Source organism: Astyanax mexicanus, chromosome 19 (assembly GCF_023375975.1).
Source record: "Astyanax mexicanus isolate ESR-SI-001 chromosome 19, AstMex3_surface, whole genome shotgun sequence".
NCBI lineage: Eukaryota > Metazoa > Chordata > Actinopteri > Characiformes > Acestrorhamphidae > Astyanax > Astyanax mexicanus.
The window spans coordinates 38,382,501-38,405,056 of NC_064426.1; the positions used below are offsets into that span (position 1 = coordinate 38,382,501).

The 22,556-nt window shown below is 36.2% G+C and overlaps 2 protein-coding genes across 5 annotated transcripts in view; one reads left to right on the forward strand and one right to left on the reverse strand.

Moving 5' to 3' along the window:
- The window catches only part of LOC103031051 (serine/threonine-protein kinase/endoribonuclease ire-1), a 14,927-nt gene extending 8,446 nt beyond the window's left edge, over nt 1–6,481 (reverse strand). For 2 of the 4 annotated variants that reach the window (XR_007427087.1, XM_007242346.3), the window contains exons 1-6: nt 6,311–6,471; nt 4,155–4,183; nt 2,743–3,006; nt 1,284–1,871; nt 1,028–1,200; nt 71–297 (exon numbers count right to left, since the gene is read on the reverse strand). Coding sequence is in view for 2 of the 4 variants with exons in the window: in XM_007242346.3 (XP_007242408.3) it covers nt 71–297; nt 1,028–1,200; nt 1,284–1,871; nt 2,743–3,006; nt 4,155–4,167 (1,265 nt within the window). In the remaining 2 variants the exon portion in view is untranslated. Of the gene's footprint in view, nt 1–70; nt 298–1,027; nt 1,201–1,283; nt 1,872–2,742; nt 3,007–4,154; nt 4,184–6,310 lie in introns of all 4 variants that reach the window. The other 2 variants (XR_007427088.1, XM_022665076.2) reach the window with 2 other exon arrangements.
- Nucleotides 6,482–10,141: 3,660 nt separating this feature from the next.
- Nucleotides 10,142–22,556, forward strand: part of LOC103025262 (choline transporter-like protein 2) — a 66,049-nt gene continuing 53,634 nt past the window's right edge. Inside the window, exon 1 of the mRNA XM_022664968.2 lies at nt 10,142–10,321. Within this exon, the coding sequence (XP_022520689.2) occupies nt 10,291–10,321 (31 nt within the window). The 5' untranslated portion in view covers nt 10,142–10,290. The remainder of the gene's footprint in view (nt 10,322–22,556) is intronic.

The window sequence follows — 22,556 nt, forward strand, 5'->3', positions numbered from 1 at the left end:
CAACTAAATCATTTAAACCCTTTTAACTAACTTTATACACTTTTCTCTTTTTGTATTTTTTTTATTCTACCTGGCATCATCCCAGAAATAAGGATGATCTATGGCCTCTCCAATCGTCAGTCTCTTCTTTGGATCTTTATGAATCATCTCTTCAATCAGATCCTTCGCTTCCACATCCTGTAGAATAATCTGATGCAGCTCGGCCTTCCCGTCAATAATATTTTGCTCTATACGGCGACCTTTGCCAAAGGGATGATGCCCTTCTGAAAGGATGTAGTGCACCAACATTCCAGCCACCTGAAATCACAAACACACATTTTCACTCAATAACTGCTGCATCTCCCATTACACACCACTCAGACATCAGGGTGTAAAAAAAACTTTTAACTTTTAAACTTTAAGCACTGCAACATGAAAAAACAGACCCACAGTAAAAGGGTTTATTATGAAATGATTGAAGCACAGTTTAAATGAGGGTTGTAGGAGTCTAATGCTTTGATGGTTTTAATATTTGTTCTCTTCTATTAGTCACTGTCCTTCAAATCAAACCTGCATAAAGGAACCCAGATAGCAGGCGACTCCGATCCGGATCCGTATTTCCCCAGCTAGATCCGCATAACAGTCACATCCGTTTAGTAGATGTGGCCCGGCTACAGGCCGGATCCGGTTTGTGATAATAATTTCAATAATTTATCTATAATGATTTATTTATTAATATTAATCATTTTAGGAAATGCGGATCCAGGCCAGTGGGAATATGGATGCAGGCCGGAGGAGATACAGATCTGGGCCAGAGTTGTTCGCCTCCGGTCCGGAACTGATCCAGATGTGAAATGAGGCTCCGGACGTGGGCCGGATTTGGGCCATATGAGCAAAGAAATCGCTGAGATTTGGCCCATGTCAGCGAACCAAATCTGTACCGGTATTGGCCCACCGTGCAAAAGGACACTGGGCCAGAACATCTGGAGGGTTTGCACCGGATCCGGGCCAGATCATTTTTGCTATCTGGGAATATACATATACTAACCTGCATATCGCTGCTCTTTTTATATTCAACATTTCCTTCATTCTCGTTTTCATCATCCAGTATCTCTGCTGCCTCCCAGCCTTGGGTTCCAGCTCGTCCAGTGATTCTGGTGCTTGCACTGTTTAGTCTGCGGCTAAAACCAAAGTCAGCCAGTCGTGTGTTTTCTTTCACATCTGTCAAAAGAATCACAGTAATTAGACTGCGTGTACGCTTGAAAGTAATTGAATCTCACTAAATTGAAAGATAAAATTAATACCGATCAGAACATTTTGGGGTTTTATATCTCGGTGGAGCACGCCATTATCATGGAGGACCTTTAATCCGAGAAGAACCTCCTTTGCCACTTTCCTTAAAGCCTTCCATTTGTCCTCTTCTTCTTTCTGCTGAATATGTTCCATATATTCTTCCAAAGTATATTCACAAAGTTGGAGAGCAAGGTAATAAAAGGCTTCGTCTTCAACAAAATCTACATATTTGACTATGTAGCAGCTCTCAAGCTCTGGGGCTCGTAAAAGCGACATCTCATTTTGTAATTCTTTATTGCAAGACTTGACCATTCGTTTAATGGCTACTTCAGTACCATCTGCTTTCATTCCAATGTACACTGTGGTTCCATTACATCCAGCTCCAATTTCATAATTGGCCTCTGTGCACAGGAAAAGCTTCCTGTTCCCCACGCTCTGCAAATTTTGTTCTTTAAGGAGGTCCTGTAATTTTGCCTGCCATCTTTGGCTTATTTTATGCCATCGTTCTTCAAGAGCAATCTCAACCTTCTCGCTGTCTTCTTCTCCATGCCTAGCTCCAGAGGAAGATTCCTGAGTTCCATGTGATGCTTCTGTGGGTCCTGCAGGAGATTCAAAAGAGGAAAAATTAGGAACTAGGTCACACATTAAAACTGTAAAATAGAAAAATATGCTTTTATTGTATCAGAGAATGCAATTAATTATAACAGACTTTTTGTTTTTTTTTGGTGCAAGCATACAATTCAATATCAGTATAACAGCATAACATGTTTGGACTGCTTTTATGTTCTACGTAGAAAATAGAATATATGGAATCTCCAGAGTCAGTATAGTAAAAGAAAACCTACTAAGGAACCTGTGTTTGACAAGTTTTTATTTAACTTAAACCTGAAACATACTACAGTTGCAAATAAATCTTAAACTTTGCTTGTTTATAAAAAGTTATTTGTGGCCACGTTGTTGTACCTAACAAAAATAGTTTGATTTCAGTATTTTGCATTTATGATAATGCAGAACACTCAGTGCCTGACCAATTGATGACAATCTATTAATAAATTCCATGTATTATCACCTAAAATGATAATAGGATAAAAGGGTCTAGTTCTAAAAATGATAATAGGATTTTAAAGCCATAATAAATCACTGTACTTTTTATTTCGATAGAACATTTAAAGGCAATAATTCTGTACCTTTACTAATGTGGAAGTCTAATATTTGAGAACATCTTTCTGATCATGTCCTAATTTAAGCTCTTCACCCACTGTAGTTAAAAATAGTTTCATCCCATCATACTTACTTACTTTGATCCCGATATTTAAAGGTTTTTAGACTGGAAAGCTCATCCAGTTGAAGTAATATTAAGTGATACTAAATTAATTCTGCATCTTTGGTAATAAAAAAATGTATTTAGTTAGTTTGTGCTCCTCTCTCCTCTAGGCTGTATTTTGATCGCTTAATTTTTTTACACCTTACCTTCAGGTCTGGGTCCGTGCTCCAGCTCTTCAACAAGAAACGGCTCATTTTTTTTCAGTGCATGGAAAAATGCAACTTTTTGATTTCTGCTCTTCAAAAACCTGAAGAGTGCTCTCATTTTGGCCTGAGAGGTCCTTTCTGCTTGAATTTCTGAATATGGCTCATTTTTTAACATCCCCCGTGACATCAGCACATCAGCCAGCGGCATTACTGAAGAAACACGCTGCACAAGCTCTGCTCTATTTCTGTCCACAAAGGATTCATCTGGGGATTGATCACAAATATCAGAAGCAGATTATAGAACAACAAGACAATTTGCCAATAATTTTATGGGCAATATACAGTCATATGAAAACGTTTGGGCACCCCTATTAATCTTAATCATTTTTAGTTGTAAATATTTGGGTGTTTGCAACAGCCATTTCAGTCAATCTAATAACTGATGAACACAGTAATATTTCAGGATTGAAATGAGGTTTATTGTACTAACAGAAAATGTGCAATATGCATTAAACCAAAATTTGACCGGTGCAAAAGTATGGGCACCCTTATCATTTTATTGATTTGAATACTCCTAACTACTTTTTACTGACTTGCTGAAGCACAACATTGGTTTGTTAACCTCATTGAGCTTTGAACTTCATAGCCAGGTGTATCCAATCATGAGAAAAGGTATATAAGGTGGCCAATTGCAAGTTGTTCTCCTATTTGAATCTCCTCTGAAGAGTGGCATCATGGGCTCATCAGAACAACTCTCAAATGATCTAAAAACAAAGATTGTTCAACATAGTTGTTCAGGGGAAGGATACAAAAAGTCATCTCAGAGATTTAACCTGTCAGTTTCCACTGTGAGGAACATAGTAAGGAAATGGAAGACCACAGGGACAGTTCTTGTTAAGCCCAGAAGTGGCAGGCCAAGAAAAATATCAGAAAGGCAGAGAAGAAGAATGGTGAGAACAGTCAAGGACAATCCACAGACCACCTCCAAAGAGCTGCAGCATCATCTTGCTGCAGATGGTGTCACTGTGCATCACTGTGCACAATAAACCTCATTTCAATCCTGAAATATTACTGTGTTCATCAGTTATTAGATATATCAAACTGAAATGGCTGTTGCAAACTCCCACATATTTAGAACTAAAAATGATTAAGATTAATAGGGGTGCCCAAACTTTTTCATATGACTGTATATAGACAGTATATACAAACAGTGATACATTACTAAATTATTACATAAAATAAGTAAAAAAATCTAACTGTTAAAAGTAAATGTAATCTAGCATTTTATACATTTTATAGTTGGGTCATTGTAACAGTTTAACCACTAATTATCAGTGGTGGGTTAATAAATAACATTATGTGAGAGTGAGGTAAAACTATATGCCCTTTTGATATATAAAGAGCATACTTACAATCATTGGCCATCTTTTCTGTTCAGCTTCTGCAAAAAAGAAATACATAGAATAAATGGTCTAAATGATAAATGTTCTTTCTATACAATGTTAGCTCGTTTGATACAGCATATAGCACTTCATTTAACACTTTTAACACACTATTAACGCCCTATTTTAATGATCTACAGGCAAGATGTCAGTTGCTCAACACACAGCTGGATTTAGGGTGTCGGTGTGTCTTCGGCAGAGCTGGGCGATTATGGCCTTAAAAAAGATTCTTCGATTTTTTTCACAAAGGTTTTGTAAAAAAAAAAACAGATAATCCAAGTTACAATGTCCCAGAAGATATAAAGAATAATCTGGACGACCAAAACAAAACAACAGTTAAATATTCCCTTTCAATTTTACTAATTAATTTACTTACTAATTTTACAATTAACTAATTGATTTATTTAAGGTTCCATTTAGTTTAGGAGGTAAACGTATCTAAAAGGTAAATCTTCTAATAAACTTTCAAATAAAACCTTAAAGTGCTTTTCTTTCAAAGTGTATTTCTTTCAGAAGAAATAAATGTTCTCTTATATCAACGTTCAGTTTCACTCAATTATTAAATATCCATGAGTGAGTGGAAATTCCTTAAAACAAATAAATCAATCCAAAAGGGAAGAGGTATACTCAAGGGTTTTTGCTAATTTTATCCCATCAGTCTGACATGGTCAACCACAACATATCCACACTATTACGTGAAATATGAGAAAATGCAGTAAGATATAAACATTTCAAAATAGTCATATTAAAAAGCATAAAATACTTTGTCTAATTTCACTAATTTGCTAGCCTGGTTTTGCTCACACACTGGATAATGGCTAACTTTATGTCAGAATGTCCACCCTGTTATGGTCCACCCTGTTACCACCAACGACAAAACAGGGTGGACATCATAATGCATCTATGAAGTGCAGGTGTTATTATGTTTAGTATAAATAATCTTATTAAATCCAGAATATGTTATTTGTATTTTTTTGCCTAAAAAGGGGCCAAAGCATGCAACCTTAAAAATAATCAAAATACTTATAGAATTCCTTTTATTTAAACATAGAAAAGTGAAATCATGTACGGGTGAGAATTCAGACACACGATTTACAAAATATCTGTATTTAAAAAAGAACAAATAAATGAAAAAAATATTTCTAAGCTAAAAGGGAACATTTTGGCTCCTAGATAATTAATTTTTTGTACATCATTTTAAATCATAAGTTTTTCAAACAGTTATGTCCGTATGCATATGTCTGTAACAGGGTGGATATCCTAGGTCAGAGACTTCATAAAATAAAATAAAAATAAAAATTGAACATATCCCTTTCATAATAAAACATGAAAAATATATAATAACAATATGTAATTTTCTAAATGTTTTGAGGTCCAAATGGCACCCAACCCCAGAAATGACCCATATATATACACAGTAGAATTGGCACTGTATTGTAAAAATACAGTGTGTGTGTGTTTGCTGGCACCTAGCTGTGTCATACACAGTTGCTGAAATGCTATTGAATTTGTGAATATATAAACTAGAATATATAACTTACTAGAATTATACACATTTTGCGTAATATTAATGGGTGTTCAATTTTCCCCATGACTCAAAGTAAACATCCCCGTTATTTTTATGTGTATAACTCCTAACGATATGGAGCTATTGGTGTTTTTTTATTGTTGTTTTTTTCCCTAAAACCATCTATTCTTATTTGCGAACATTAATAAGCATTTTTAATGCACTGCAGTGATTTCGTAGTAAATAAATAAGTGTGTACAGATGTATAGGTGGTCTAGAAGTGCATGAATTTTATTCTGACTGGAAAAGTGCTCTCAGGTTTTTGCTATTAACATTAAAAAAACGTTGCTTAAATTTCACTCAAACAGTAAAATGAAGGTTGTGCGTCTCTCTCTGTGGTCATACTGTTCTGAGGATGTAAGTATCTGCTGGATATCATCCTCCGTTTAAAAGATATTCGCACTGAAAAGTCAAATATCAAAAATGAAACTAACTTTACAGTGGTATGAATTTGATGTTTGAAAATAGTTCATCTGAAGGAAAAATAATTTAAAGCTAAAGTGATCTAAACACATATATAACTATACACTGATTAAAACAACAGTATTCATACTTTTACCTGAAAATGAAGATGCTCTGAAAAGACGGTCTTTGTGCAGTAGGAAGCGCGCGGAGAAATGGGTGAAATGCAGCATTCAAAAAAACAGGAAATGTAATTTAATTTCCTCCTCTTTTGCTCCACCTCTTTTCCTTCTCCCCCTTTTATTACAGGATCCTGGTTACACTACTTATAATGATCACATTTGAATTATACTGTGACACTTACGAGTGGTGGCTTCTATTAGTTAGCCATTTTCACCCATGCACTTATATACTGACTACGCCACTCCCGTTAAAAGGTGGGAGAAACTCAAAAGGAATGTGAAGCCTTTCCCCTTCACAGATCCCGACTGTACTAAAACAGTCTATAGAGGCAGAGTTTGATATCAAAAATACTTTTATTCACAATCATCAAAACACAAACACACACACACACATATATATATATATATATATATATATATATATATATATATATATATATATATATATATATATAAACAATGAATCTCCATTGAATTGGTCTTGGGCTTTAGCACATGAACAGCAGTTTTGGATGGAATAAAGCAAACCAAAAATAAAGGATCCACAAACCCCACAGCTTAACACCACTTCACTGCACACCACACAAACCGGGGAGGACTAGCTTGGATTCTTCCTTTGGTAACTTCAAAAATAATGTTCAACAAAACACACTAGGTGAAAAGAAACTCACAAGTGTGGCAGAGCATTAATTGGGGGGAAAACAAAAAACAAAAACAAACAAAAAAAAACCCCACAAAGTTACTGAAACCAATGAAAAAAAAAGCTAATAAACTAATTAAATATAACCCAAAAAAACCTAAGAATTACAAAATTAAACAAAACTTAACTACTACAATAAATTATGCAGATAATCATAGCTAAAAAACAATGAAAAAAATAAAGTACAAAAAAAACCTAACAAAACAAAAAAAAACTGCAGAAAACTAAAGCAATCAGTAAAGAAATTATAAAGAAAGCAATACAGAAACTATCCAAAAAAACAATAAACGGACCATCAAAAACAGTAGAGAACCATTAACAAAACAGTAGAGAGCCGTCAAGAAAACAGTGAATATCCTCAACTTTCAGCCATGCACACGTCCCTTGCAGTCTTGAGATATCCTCTAAGCAGCTAAATCATAAAAAAACAATACATAAATATAATATTATATCAATAATTAAACCTCAAATCAGCAATCCAATTAATTATATTTCCCCCAGTTTGTGTAGCGTTGTTAAATACAGGTGTCTTTGGGAAAAGTAGTCATGCTTACTTGGTTCTATATTTTATATATTTAAGTAGAATATATATATATATATATATATATATATATATATATATATATATATTACAATGGCCTGTTGCTCATGTATAATGTGATGTAGTTTTACAGTACATTGCTAAACCTGAGTAAGTATATAATAATGTCTTTAGAAATTGTACAGACTCTAAGGAATAAAAAATGAACTTGTTGGAGGTTGCTTCCCTGATGGAAATTTACTGACCTCTGCTGATTATTTTACGCATACATGAAATTAAATTGTGCTCTTTAACCCTTTCAGACCCTGCTTCCATTACAGTGGACATCATGTATTTTCTATTTTAATTTTGTTTTGTTGCACATAACACTAATTGAGACCTGTTATCCATTAGAATAGACCATGAACCAACCAATAAACAAATTTACATTTAGTGAAACAGTAGCTTAGCCCTGCCCACTACACTGGAAGAAAACAACAACTCAGACATAAGGGTGTGGCAGCAATAGAGCCACCGAGGCAAAGTAAGAAGAGCAGAGCAGAGCGGAGAAGTCAGGTCGGACCAGGCCCCCAGTTTTTTCCTCCCAAAAAATAAATGTGTTCTGGCTCTATTTATTTATTCACTCTTTCATTCATTCATTTATGGCTAGCATTATTAATTGACACTTAGATGTCAATGTTATCTCTGATGGTGTAATAAAATGTGAAGTAGTTTACAGACTTGGTATATGTAAAAAAAAAAAAAAAACTAAAAACACCACAGGCACATTTTAACATATTATTTTGTTTGATTTTCGAATTATAATTAGTTTAAACTCCTATCATTCTATCTAGAATTCAGAAAACGGAAGTTAAGCTTGATCAGCGATCTCACAGCGCCGAAAACTGTTTACAGCCGTGGCTACCCGATCTGTGCCCCAGCACAGTTTGCAGTGCGCATGCGCGGCAAAAATAGGGGAGGGGTACAGATGGGCCTGAGTCAAGTACTGTACCGAACCAGGCCGCGATCGGACTGCGCAGCGTCGGGTTAAGTCGAACACGCCCATAGTCGAGACAGCGTTGCCTGCTTAGAATAAATAAATAAAGTAAAATAAATAGTGGGCGGGAATGGACGGGAGAGGACGTCGACGGGCAGTGATTGGCTTAGGTGGCTGTCAATAAAGAATTCTCGCACTCTGATTGGTCAGACAGCGTTGCCTGTTTACAAAAAAAAGTAAAATAATCTCACAGTATTCTTATGATTCTCACAGTCGAACTCAGGCTTCGTTTATTATTAATGTTTCTCAGCTAAATTAAAATAAAAAGTGGTCGGGAATGGCCGGTAGTGGACGTAGACGCGTACTGATTGGCTAATACGGCTGTCTGTCTGAAATAAAGAATCCTTGTTCTGTGATTGGTCAGACAGCGTTGCCAGCTCACAAAAATAAAAGGTAAAATGAAAATGAAAAAGTAATAAAATATCAATGGATGAAGCTGGGAAAATATGATTTCTACAGGAATTTAACATTTCCATCTGTACTAGAGAAAAACTAAAAAAACACATTATTACTAAAGTTCTTAAAACAAACATATTTAACGAAAATGAAAAGTGTATTGTTGTATTGTGTCTGACTCTCTAAACAGCGCTTAATATCACACAATCTGCTTCAAAAGCCAAATGTCCTCATACTTCTCACAATTGAACTCAGGCTACGTTTATTTTTAAATTAAATTAAAAATTAATTTAAATAAACTATGTGCGGAAATGGGCGGGAGTGGACATCGACGCGCAGTGATTGGCTAATGCGGCTGTCAATAAAGAATCCTCGCTCTGTGATTGGTCAGACAGCGTTGCCTGCTTACAAAAATAAAAAGTAAAATAAAAATGATACAATATTAATACAATATAAACGGATTAGGCTGGGAAAATATGATTTCTACAGGAATTTAACATTTCCACCTGTACAAGAAAAACGTTTTAAAAAACATTATAACTAAAATTCTTAAAAACAAACCTATTTAACGAAAATGAAAAAAGTGTTTTGTTGTATTGTGTCTGACTCTCTAAACAGCGCTTAATATCACAAAATCTGCTTCAAAAGCCAAATGTCCTCACAATCTTCGCGTTTCCTGCTTACAATATTAAAGAGTAAAAAATAAAGAATAAATATAAATGTATTAAGCTAGGAAAATGTAATTTATACCGGAACTTGACATTTCCATCTGTACTAGAAAAAACTTAAAAGAAAAAACATTATTACCCAAATTCTTAAAAAAAAAAAAACATATTTAACGAAAACTAAAGTGTATTAGTGTATTGTTTTGACTCTCTAAATATTGCTAAATATTGCTAAATATCACAATATATGTTTTAAAAACCCAAATATTCTCATATTCGTTATACTTGTCTTCAGGCTACGTTTATTATTAATGTTTTCCAGCTGTTCTAGGGAGTGGAATGGATAGAGTGGAATAAGACGCGCGGTGATTGGCTAAGGCGGCTGTCAATAAAGAATCCTCGCGCTGTGATTGGTCAGACAGGGTTGCCTGCTTACAAAAATGTTGGAGTAGCGTTCACTGGTGTATGTGAATTATAGCTTCAGGACAGTACAGTGTAGAACAGTGCAGTGGGCGGCTTACAGGGCTGGGTCCCCCCTTTTTAAAGTAATTTCACAAACCCACAGCTCACACGGATTTGCACATTTACTGGATCCGGTTTTTAGAGCCTGATTTCAAATGAATATCGAGGACGAGGGGCCGAAATATGGTGAGTTAGGCTGTTTACTAAAGCTAATGCTGTGTGTTTTAGTGGTGAACGAGCCTTTCGCAGCCTTTTCTCCACTAACCTTTATTAGTTCATGTAGTTTCCGTTAGTCTGAGCTGATATAACCTACTAATGCTAAGCTTAAAGATCTAGGCTTTATGTTATTTTAGTGTATTCAGCTGTTTTAGCTAATGTTCATCCTACATTTCTACGCAAGAAGATTTTTTCCTGCCTTTCTTTAAGATTTAGAGACGTTTCAGGAGCTTGAGTTGGAGTTGAAAATATGTAAATAATACATTCAGTTCTCCCCCCACACCCAAACAGCAACAAGGCCACGACCCTTTAAATCTAACTTTACTAATAATCATGGAATAATTTAAGTCTAATCAGGATTTAAGTCTAATAAGGTTTTACACTGTGGATTAAAAAATCTATATGAATTAACTAGATATAGGTAATCTTTATTAGTGCTGCTGTGCCATTGCTTAATCAATAAGCTAGCTAAATTAAGGAGCTTAATGGAAGGAGCAATAAATATAGTAGTGCATCTCAAAAAGTTAAAAAAATACTTTATTTCATGAAAATGTGAAAATCATGTATTTTAAATATGTTTTGCACACAAAGTAGTCTATTTCAAGTGTTTATTTATTTAATTGTTGATTATTATGGCTTTCAGCCAAAAATCGAGAGGCAGTAAGAGCAAAAACTGTCCCTGTCCTGTTGCTGCTGTCTCGCGACACCCACCTACTGTCCCGTGACACTCACGTACTGTCTCGCGACACCCACCTACTGTCCCGCGACACTCAGGTACTGTCTCGCGACACTCACGTACTGTCTCGCGACACTCACGTGCTGTCTCGCGACACTCACGTACTGTCCCGCGACACTCGCCTGCTGTCCTGCGGAGCTCTTTAACTGGCCTGAGAAGCTCAACGACTGTCCTGCGAAGCCTTTTAACTGTACCGTGGAGCTTTTTAACTGTCCTGCGAAGCCCTTTAACTGTCCTGTGGAGCTTTTTAACTGTCCTGTGGAGCTTTTAACTGTCCTGTGGAGCTTTTTAACTGTCCTGTGGAACTTTTTAAGTGTACCGTGGAGTTTTTTAACTGTCCTGTGGAACTTTTAAACTGTCCTGCAGTTTTTTTGTAGACCTAATAAAGCAGATTAAATCAAATTATACAATGCAGACGTGGCAAGCAGTTATCCAACACTTATTAAACAAAGTTAAGTTATTACAATATTGTTGTAGATGTATCATGTCATTTTGCTTGACGTTTACTTTAGGAGTTCAGGGGAACATGTTTACCTCGGTGGATGAAATGCAGAGATGAGTGCAGGTGTTGCTGTGAATTCAGAGGATTTAAAATACAGTAATCATGCTGATAAACTGTGTGTCTATTACTATTTCACCCAGTAACATTTGATCTCTCGCTATACCTCTTTAATTCTGAGAACACAGCGGGAAAAGTTTTAACCAGAACCTAAGAAAAGTGGTTTCCCCACTGTTTATTACAGCAGGAGAGGATTAAAAGCACAGTAGTTGCTCAGGTGACCAGCCAACGCCGCTATAGCCAAAAAAAGTTTGATCAATAAAATACTAAAAATATTTAAAATGAATAAAAAAATAATTAATATAAAATTTAAAACACAATCAAAGGCTATCTAATAGTACGCAGAATGATATCTGTTTCAGTTTCAAATAATTGAAACAGCTCACCAAAACCTCAACCTATCCTTTATATTTGATTCAATTTATAGGTCCTCACTCATCTTAATTTATTTAACTAAACTGAGTTTTTATTTTTAGCCTCGCTCTGAATTCAGCTCCGCGCTGAGAGAGAGAGAGAGAGAGAGAGAGAGAGAGAGAGAGAGAGAGGCACGGCGCAGCGCATTTTGCCTGATATCTCTTGATTAAATATCAATAAATATGTGAATTATTTTTGTAATAATAATAGAAATCTAGCAGGCGTATTATATTTGTGTGAATAACATGAAATGTTTAAAATGAATACAGACATGTAGAAAAAAAACGAAGACAAGCTGTAACCTAGATATAAATAATTATATCTTAATAATAATATAATAATAATATAATAATAATAAATAATATGATATTGTCCATCGGCACAACCCTAATTGTAACTAATACAAGTACACAGTGATGGGATTTTGATGGAATAGGCCAGTGTTTCTCAACCCTGGCCAAGGAGGCCCACTGTCCTGCAGTTTTTGGAGTTGTCCCTGCTTCCAATACACCAGACAATCAGCTGTCAATTATTGTGTTAATGTGGGGCTGTCAAAGTATGACAATTAATAAAATGTGCAGGGCAGTGGCCCTTAAAGACCAGGATTGAAAAACAGTGTAATAAGCAATAGAATAGGCTCTATCAAAAGACCACAAATTAAACGGTGTCACTGAAATCGTTTCATACCTACACTGCAAAAATCTAAATATCAGCAATTGAAATGATATTTTACATTATTTAAGTAATTCAGAGCCCAAAACAAGCACATACGTTTTTTTTCATGATGGTGATTTATGATGACTGATTTATGAATTTAAGTGTAACGCAAACACCTAGATTTTATTGATTATTTTTAAAGAAAATTTACCAAGAAAAAAATAAGCAAAATGCTGTGCAAATGCTTTAACTAAAATTTAGACTTTTAGACTTAATTTAGACTAATTTAGACTTTAATAGAATGTAGATAAACAATAATAAACGAGAATATAGCAAAAAAAAAATAATTTATTAATTAGACTGTTCCAGGAACTTATATACAGACACACATAAGTACACACACATCAGAAAAAAATGAATAATAAAAAATATAATTATACCAGAATGTGATATAGAATATAAAAGAGATATATGAGTGTGATAACTGTGAGATTAGGCTAAATACACATGTAATGTGTGTGCAGACATGAACAAGGTCGTTACCTGTGTCCATATTAGTTATTAATTTAAAGTCATACTATTTTTGATATTTGATATTTTGTATTATGACACTGGAAATATTATATAATAGATTTGATGGTCAAATCTAGGGGAATTATCTCATAAGTCTTAAGTCGTCTCATAAGACACAATGTATCACATTGGCACAGTTAAAAGCTCCACAGGACAGTTAAAAAGCTCTGCAGGACAGTTAAAACAGTTAAAAACCTCCGCGGTACAGTTAAAAAAAACTCCGCGGTACAGTTAAAAACCTCCGCGGTACAGTTAAAACCCTCCACGGTACAGTTAAAAACCTCCGCGGTACAGTTAAAAACCTCCGCGGTACAGTTAAAAACCTCCACGGTACAGTTAAAAACCTCACGGTACAGTTAAAAACCTCCGCGGTACAGTTAAAAACCTCCGCGGTACAGTTAAAGAGCTCTGCAGGACAGTAGGAGAGTGTCGCAAGACAGTAGGAGAGTGTCTCGGGACAGTAGGTGAGTGTCGCGAGACAGTAGGAGAGTGTCGCGGGACAGTAGGAGAGTGTCGCGGGACAGTAGGTGAGTGTCGCGGGACAGTAGGTGAGTGTCGCGGGACAGTAGGAGAGTGTCGCGGGACAGTAGGAGAGTGTCGCGGGACAGTAGCAACAGGACAGGGACAGTTTTTGCTCTTACTGCTGCTGCAAAAATCCGTATCCGTATCATTTATATATATATCGGCTTTCATTATATATATATCAGCTTTTATCATATATTTCCTGTTTGGCTTTCCATAACATACATACATACATATATATATATATATATATATATATATATATATATATATATATATATATATATATATATATATATATATATATATATATATATATATAAAATAAACTCTGATATATATATATATAATAAACTCTGATATATATATATATATATATATATATATATATATATATATATATATATATATATATATATATATATATATATATATAATGAAAGTGATATAATGAAAGCGATATATATATAATGAAAGCTGATATACGAGATGGGTTCCTTCATAGTCAATCACTTCAGTATTGATTTACAGTATAGGAAAAAATAAAAACAGTAAATGAGAAGGTGTGAGCAAACATTTGACCGGCCCTGTGTGTGTGTAATTTAGCTATTTTGCTTTCCCAGAGTCATGTTTTTTCATTTGGTATTATCGCTCTCATGCTCTCTCATACTGGCCACTGAAAGTTTAACATGGCATCTCATGGCAAAGAACTCTGTTAGGGTCTGTAAGGTTTTTTTTTTTTTTTTTTAGCAAAACTTGACATAAAATGAAAACCTGGTTGATCTACTATTTTTCTAAGTTTGATTTTCAAGATATATTTTAATTTCCTTACAATTATTTTAATTACTGGTAGTGATTGTATATATAGCTACATACTACATTCAGACACAATATGGAAAATATTAAGTGCAATTCCAAGATGACAGGGAATTCTTGGACAAGTTTAAGTTGCTTGATTATCAGACTACAGAAGGGCACTTTTCTTATTTTGGTTTCTTTAGTTTCTTGTTCGTTCTGATGATGCTCTGCTAAAGTTTACCACCCAGACCATTAACTACATGACTCACATACTCTTTTAAAGCCTCCATTGTTGCACAATTTGAGAAGTGTGTAAAATAGGTTTGTGTGCTAGGAGATTAAATACTTTAAGTACTTTTAGAAGCCAGAGATGTTCAAGTCGCAGCATGTGAGTGTGAGTTGAGTCTTGGTCTCTAATGTAAAGTCCTTGTTCTAATCATGTCGGAAGAATCTGTGTTTTGTCTTGTTGTTCGCTGCATAAAAAGTGTTGCACAAAATTTCCTCATCTTGTACTGAAAGCCTGTCCGGTTTGCCCAATGACTGTAATACAGATTGAAAGGCGTGGTTTTTCATTTCCTTATATTCAATAGAAATGTAGCCAAAAATGTTTCAACAGGAAACTGGAGCCTTTTCTACTCTGTTTACGGCTGAGACAAACCAAAGCTACTGCGATGGTCCAGTTTAACCCCTAAGCTGCTGAATAAAAGATTAATTTGGCAATCTAAAAAAAAAAAAAAAACTGTCACCCCTAACTATATCAGTTAGGGGTGGGCAATATGGGCAATATAACGATACTCCTGGCGATATGACGAAACACTGAGTGAAAAAATAAAATAAAATAAAATAAAATATTTCAAGAATACACTACTGAAATAAAATAAAAATTTAATTGTATTAATGCATATGCTATGATATTGCACACCCCTAACTGGTATTATTTAACTGAGAATTTTATCAAATATGTAACAGAATCAGTGATCCAGATCCGTTAATGTACTAATAATGCACTCCAAATATATCCCCATATATCCAGAACTATAGTAACATAAATGATACTGGACAGATATAATCTGTCTCTAGTAGATATATAATGGGAAATGAGAACGGTGTGTTCCAGCCAAGGCTGTCGATCATTTTATTCCGAATTTAAATGTACTATTTTATTTTTACCATATACTGGATTATGTATTTAGGTTTTCATTAGGGATAGGCTTGTCACGATAATTACATTATTGATTTATCGTTCAATAAATGGACATGACCTCAATCATTTTAATAATCATAATATTTTACATTAAGTTTTAAGTTTGCACCTACAAAATGCCCATATATATATTTTACAGACGCCCAGAGAGGCACAGAAACCGGGAGTAAATTAACTCCAAATGTACCTTTTATTAGAAAAATAAAATGAAAAAATCAACACCCAAAACAAACTTAAAGAAACATAGGCCTAGTCACTTAACTTTAGTGTCTCTTAGGTTCGTGTTGCGTCAGCCTTTCTCTGACCATCAGCGTATCTCTCGAGTGAAGGCTAAGGCAAAGTCTTTATGCTGGTCCAATGGGGGCCAGCTGGGACAGACTGGGGCTGGGGCTGCATGATATGGTGTGGGGCAGACCCACGGTTCCCCTGCCTCCGCATTTTGCAAAGTAGGTTATTATTTATATGTATAAATATATTTTAAAAATATATATTGTGACGAGCCTAATTAGGGAAAATAAAATCATGGCAATAATAGCAGAATGAAAGCTTAACTATCTGTTGGAATGGTTGGGACCCTCGAGATTGAGATGTGTGCATTAAAACATATAGTGATGGGTGGAGCTACTCATCATTCTGCATTTAGAAATGAAGTGTTAAAAGCATAAAAAGAGTTTATCCTGTTCTTGTTGGGCTAGAACTGTCTCGTTTGTCCAGAGAAGCTGTTCTACTAGATTTTACAGCCCAGTGATCAGTTAATGTTTGTTGGTCGTCATGAACCTTTAATCTTTAATACAGTGTACAGGGAAACTGCTAATTTTGTTTAAAGGGTAACTAAATCCCATGATTTTTGCCAACCTTCCTCAGCTCAAATTTGAAAAATGCAAAAAAAAAAAAAAGAAAAAAAAAAAAGTGAAAAGTAGTTTGGGAGGGGCACTGGGTGATGTATGGGTTTAGAGGTGGGGCAGATGGGAGAGCTGATTGGCCTCAGTGTGCCTGTGATAGCAGTGAGATGCAGATGGTTGGACCTCAGCAGGGGAGTTGTATTATTGATTGATTGATTTGCATATTACACGGACACATCATCCTCACCTATAGCACAGTTTAACCTGAGAGGGTGCTGTAGAGGTGGAAATGACCGAAAAAAAACAGGTTAAGAAAGTTTTTAAAAAGTTTATAAACAATTTAAGCAGGACTGGTTGGTTTCATTACTTCATAGGAACACATTTCAGATATGGAACGAATATATTTCAGGGTTTAGTAGTTCTTTAAAAAGTCCAATAAAACTCTGCTGTATTTCACCAATATCACTCTCCTCTGGATGTGGAAGGGGATGATGTCAGCAGATCCCTGTCCGTCCGTCCATCCGTCCGTCCGTCCATCCATCCATCCATCCCTCCATCCATCCATCGCTGTCAGTTATGCATGATACTCACAATATTATAACCACTGTGATTTTTGAGGAGTGCTGCTTTTTATTTTCTACTTAAACTGTGCTGAACGCCTCACATAACACCTTAATTTAGTATTATACAAAAAGCCAAAATATAAAAATGTGTTTCCAGTGACTCTAAAGTGTTTAAAAGTTGTTTAAATCATAAAGCAAGATGTTATTTTCAGTTCTTTCAGTTTACTGGCATGTGGAACTTTGGTTTGGTTTGCTGGACCACAAAACAGCTGAGCTAAGGGGTTTATGGTAAAATTGGTTTCCTCAGACAGTTTCGTTCTGATTTTTTTTTCTTTTTTGAGCTGAGTGTTGTTTTCACTATAGGACAGAAACCTTGCATCTCCAAAGTGGTGATGTTGTAGAAGAAAAGGTAGAAACAAAAAGTTGATTCCAAGTCATTTTGGAACCTTTCATGTGTGTTCACAGTGTAAACAGCTTTAAGATTTTGTATTTCCTGGTGGAATAACTTCACATTTGGATGCAGCCAGGAAAAAAATGTCATGTTGTGGAAACAAGTACAAAAGTTTTCAGTTCTCTGTTCTCTGGTAGCCGACCACAGTTTTCTTTCTGTATTTAGTATTCAGTTTTTCTACTGTTCGCTTACTCATACTAGCATGGCAGTGGGAATGCCCAGCGTATACATATATACAGCTCTGGAAAAAAATACAACTTGATGTAATGATTTTTTCTTTGATTTTATTACATTAAAATGTTAGGAATATAATCAAGAGGAAGATGGATGATCACAAGCCATCAAACCAAACTGAACTGCTTGAATTTTTGCACCAGGAGTGTAAAGCATAAAGTTATCCAAAAGCAGTGTGTAAGACTGGTGGAGGAGAACATGATGCTAAGATGCATGAAAACTGTGATTTAAAAACAGGGTTATTCCACTTGTTTTCTTTGCATTATTTGAGGTCTAAAAGCCCTGCATCTTTTGTTATTTCAGCCATTTCTCATTTTATGCAATTAATTGTAGTAGTTTATAAAATAAAACCGCAATGTTAATTTTACTCAAATATAAACCTATAAATAGCGAAATCAGAGAAACTGATTCAGAAACTGAAGTGGTCTCAATTTTTTCATCACAGGGGTGCTGTGATGTGCTGTGTGTGTAATTAAACGGTTGAATAGACCAGTAGACCAGACTTTTAGAAATTAGAATTTTTTTTATTCCACTTTCCAGAATCGTAGTTCTGTTCTATTTTCTGCCAGTGAGTGTTCGTGCAGCTGTTTGGCAGCCTTTTTCCTGTCTTTATTATAAGTTTGGATCTAAAACAACTTTAGAGTACAGCATTAGGCAACTTTTTCTTTATTATGGTATAGTATGAGGCCTGTGATCAGTTTATTTATTTATTTATTTTCCCAAAGCTGTATTTAATAGGGTTATAGGAAAAAAATCTATTTAATGAAGTGTCATGATATTTCTTTGTTTATAAATATTCTATCGATGCTGAAACACTGTATTATAAAGCAGTAAAAGTAAAGATTGGTGACACAGGGCTTCAGTTTTTGTTGTGTTTAATCCCCGCCCCTGCTAGATAGCAGCTTTTACTCTGTTGTTAGAACCATTTAACATAAATGTTAGAAACATTCAGCACAGTCTGTATTTCCAATTCTAGCAATGGTTCTGCAGAATATATATGAAACCAAAATAAACCAAAAAGCATCCAAAAAAATAACATGTAACCCACAGGGTTGTGAGTATCCAGGCCACACATCACGCTCACAGTGAAAACAAAGTTTTCTTTAGTGCACACTGCAAAGTCTTTCAAAGCTTTCAGTTTCCTGTGTTTAGGTAATACAGGAAACGGCTGATTGCTGGGTAAAAGTATGAGGGTTTCACTAGATGGCAGCAAATGGACAAAATAAGCAAAGCTGTCCAATCAACAAAGCTGTCCAATCAATGTCTAAGGTTTTAATGGCACTAGGGTTGCAGCGGTAACCGGTTTCACGGTATACCGTGGTATTAAAATGCATGGTTATCATACCGTGTGTGTTTGCTTATTACCGGTAAAACTCAAGCCAGCGGAGAAAGTCACCCGCGCATGCGCAACTCTGCTCCGCTTCAGCTGCTCAGCACACAGCGGTGAGAACAGCAGAAAGTGCATCAGACTAGAGCTTAGATTCTCTGCCCGAACCAGACCTGACCCGAGGACCGACCCGAAATCGGGTCCGTTCGGGCCGAGATTTCCCACCACATTCCTCGGGCCGGGTCGGGTTGGGCTCTAGAAAATAGTCTGAGATGTAGGCGTCTGTTTTTTAATTATATATTTTATTTTTAAATAAAGCTCTGGTGTGATAATCACAATGTTAATGCTAAGTAACCAATTATTATTGTTAATGAAAACGAACCAAATAACGAAAACTGAAACTTAACTAACTTAATTATAAGCGCTGTTTTCACTCCCGCAGTTCTACAGCGGGAGGTGTTGTGCCGATTCTGTCCGCGAAGCGGGAGTCGGATTGAGCAGGGAGTCGGATTCGGCATAACAGCGGCAGCGCGGCTGCACCTCGCGGTCCGCGGTGTTAGTTGTAAGCGCTCGCGCTAACCGCAAAATACGACAGAAAACACTGAGAAACTGCAGAATTATGAATTGGACTAAAATGAGCACGAGGAGATAAAAGAGAACCTTTACCTGTGCGTAGCTCACATCAGAACACGCAAATCTCTCTCTCTCTCTGTGTCTCTCTCTCTCGCACGTGAACTTCTCCGCACTGTGTTTAGCTGTTCTTAAAAATCATTTTTATTAAATAATAGTTCTATGCTTCTATGTTAGTGTTAATTTACATAATTCTGATCATATTTCGCTCATTCAAACAGCCTGAAAACAGACTTGTAATCTTGTAATCAACAAGCTTGTAATCAATGTGGCCGTAAAGTCACAGCTAAAGGAGGAAATACATCAAACCTGTTCTCCCATCTCCGAAAACACAACCCCGCTGTGCAGCGCAAAGTATGTGTTCAGTTTATAATTTTACCTAAATAACCTAAATAAAACTTCTTTGTAGTCGTGCACAACCCATGCGGTAAGCGCCCGCAAAAGCGCTGAGTTATCCGAAATTTGGGCGCGCAGGTACAGGCGTGAAGTGCGTGCTACGATGGATTCACGTGTCCGTGTAAAGGTCCTGGCCGGACTGGATGTGAAAGACGCCATTCATTTACATGCGTTCATTTTCAAATTCTGACGTGCCTGTTTTTCATATGTTAAAACCAGACTCGGTGTGAAAGCCTTAAAATAGAAATCTCTATTGTGAGGATCATGTCAGAAATAAATCCCCTCTTTCTGCAGTATCTGGTTATATACCAACTTTTTTTTATATATACACTCTTAATGCCCTTAAGAGTAGTGGAAAACATGGTTTCCTTCACCTGATGGTGTAGTTTCTACAATAAATAGTTAATTGAACAAAAAAACTTTGTTGTAATTTCTTTAAGGGTCAGTTTAATAATATATGTAACAAACTGTGATACCGTGATAACCGTGATACCGCGGTATTTTCCGAGACGGTTATCATACCGTGAAAATCTCATACCGTTGCAACCCTAGTCCCTATCCAGTGTAATAATCGATTGCTTGATTTAATATTCAGTATTGCAAACCCAGTTTTTACATAAATAATAAACAGAATAAAGAATAAAATAACTTAAAGTGCAACCAGAAGCAAGCAAAAAAAAAAAACTATTGTAAACAGTGAGAACATCTAGTAACTTTTAGAAAGCTTTCTCCAAAATAGTTTAGGTACTGACACAATGCACCCTCAAACTTTAAAAATAAATAAATAAATACACTCTTATAAACAAATAGAAAGAAATAAAATGGTGACTTTTTGGTAAAACTTACAAAATAGAAAACAAGTACAATTTAATATGCTATTAAGCAAAGACTTTTCCCCATTGGGCTTGAATTGCAAAACAAAGCTTTTAAATAAGAGCCAGTGTTCTATAAAATGAGATGATCTTTTCTCATGAATATTTTCTTTTCCCACTCCGCTGCATGCTTCTGTTTAAGGTGTAGAGATAAATTTGTTGTGCTGCTTCATTTAGAAGCAATAGGTTTAAACACACCTTAGAGCGAGGACCTGTTTGGTCCATGTCCGGCGCTGCAATACCGAACCAACTCTGGGCACAAGCTCTGCCGTCATGTGTTGTGTTGTGTTGTGTTGTGTATGGTGGTGGTATGATGTGTCTAACACACTGCTGGATTTACGTAATGATTGAGTTTATGGTCCACATGGGGCTAAAGGATTTTAACAGGTAAACTCAGTAAAGGACTGTTTATTAGCTGATCAGTTGGCTCCGGTGAAAAACGCACAATTTGGAGGCAGTGAGCAGAGTTCAGAAACTACTTTAAACTACCAACATAAAGTACTGTACTAAATTTTGGCTATCCACAACATCCAGCTTCTAGCAAACTAGATAGCTAATTAATTTTCATCCTACTATAGTTTTTCTTTTCAGACCGTGACTACCTATCTAATTCCAAAGTTATGCTAACTGACTAATCACAAGCTGCATTTTATTAAGCACACAATGGGTTTGATCTGTCTGTTTTGATTGGGAGACGGGTGTTTTTAACCTGCAGAAACAGTGTAATCACACTTGTTTTGAGTACATTACGAGTGGTAGTGTGGAGTAGTGTTGGAGGAGTAGTTTTGAAGGACTGATGTAGGTGTGGGAGGAGTATGGTTGGAGGAGTAATGTGGGAGGAGTAGTGTGGAGTAGGGTTGGAGAAGCAGTGTTGAAGGACTGATGTAGGTGTGGGAGGAGTATGGTTGGAGGAGTAATGTGGGAGGAGTAGTGTGGAGTAGGGTTGGAGAAGCAGTGTTGAAGGACTGATGTAGGTGTGGGAGGAGTATGGTTGGAGGAGTAGTGTGGAGTAGGGTTGGAGAAGCAGTGTTGAAGGACTGATGTAGGTGTGGGAGGAGTATGGTTGGAGGAGTAATGTGGGAGGAGTAGTGTGGAGTAGGGTTGGAGAAGCAGTGTTGAAGGACTGATGTAGGTGTGGGAGGAGTATGGTTGGAGGAGTAATGTGGGAGGAGTAGTGTGGAGTAGGGTTGGAGAAGCAGTGTTGAAGGACTGATGTAGGTGTGGGAGGAGTATGGTTGGAGGAGTAATGTGGGAGGAGTAGTGTGGAGTAGGGTTGGAGAAGCAGTGTTGAAGGACTGATGTAGGTGTGGGAGGAGTATGGTTGGAGGAGTAGTGTGGAGTAGGGTTGGAGAAGCAGTGTTGAAGGACTGATGTAGGTGTGGGAGGAGTATGGTTGGAGGAGTAATGTGGGAGGAGTAGTGTGGAGT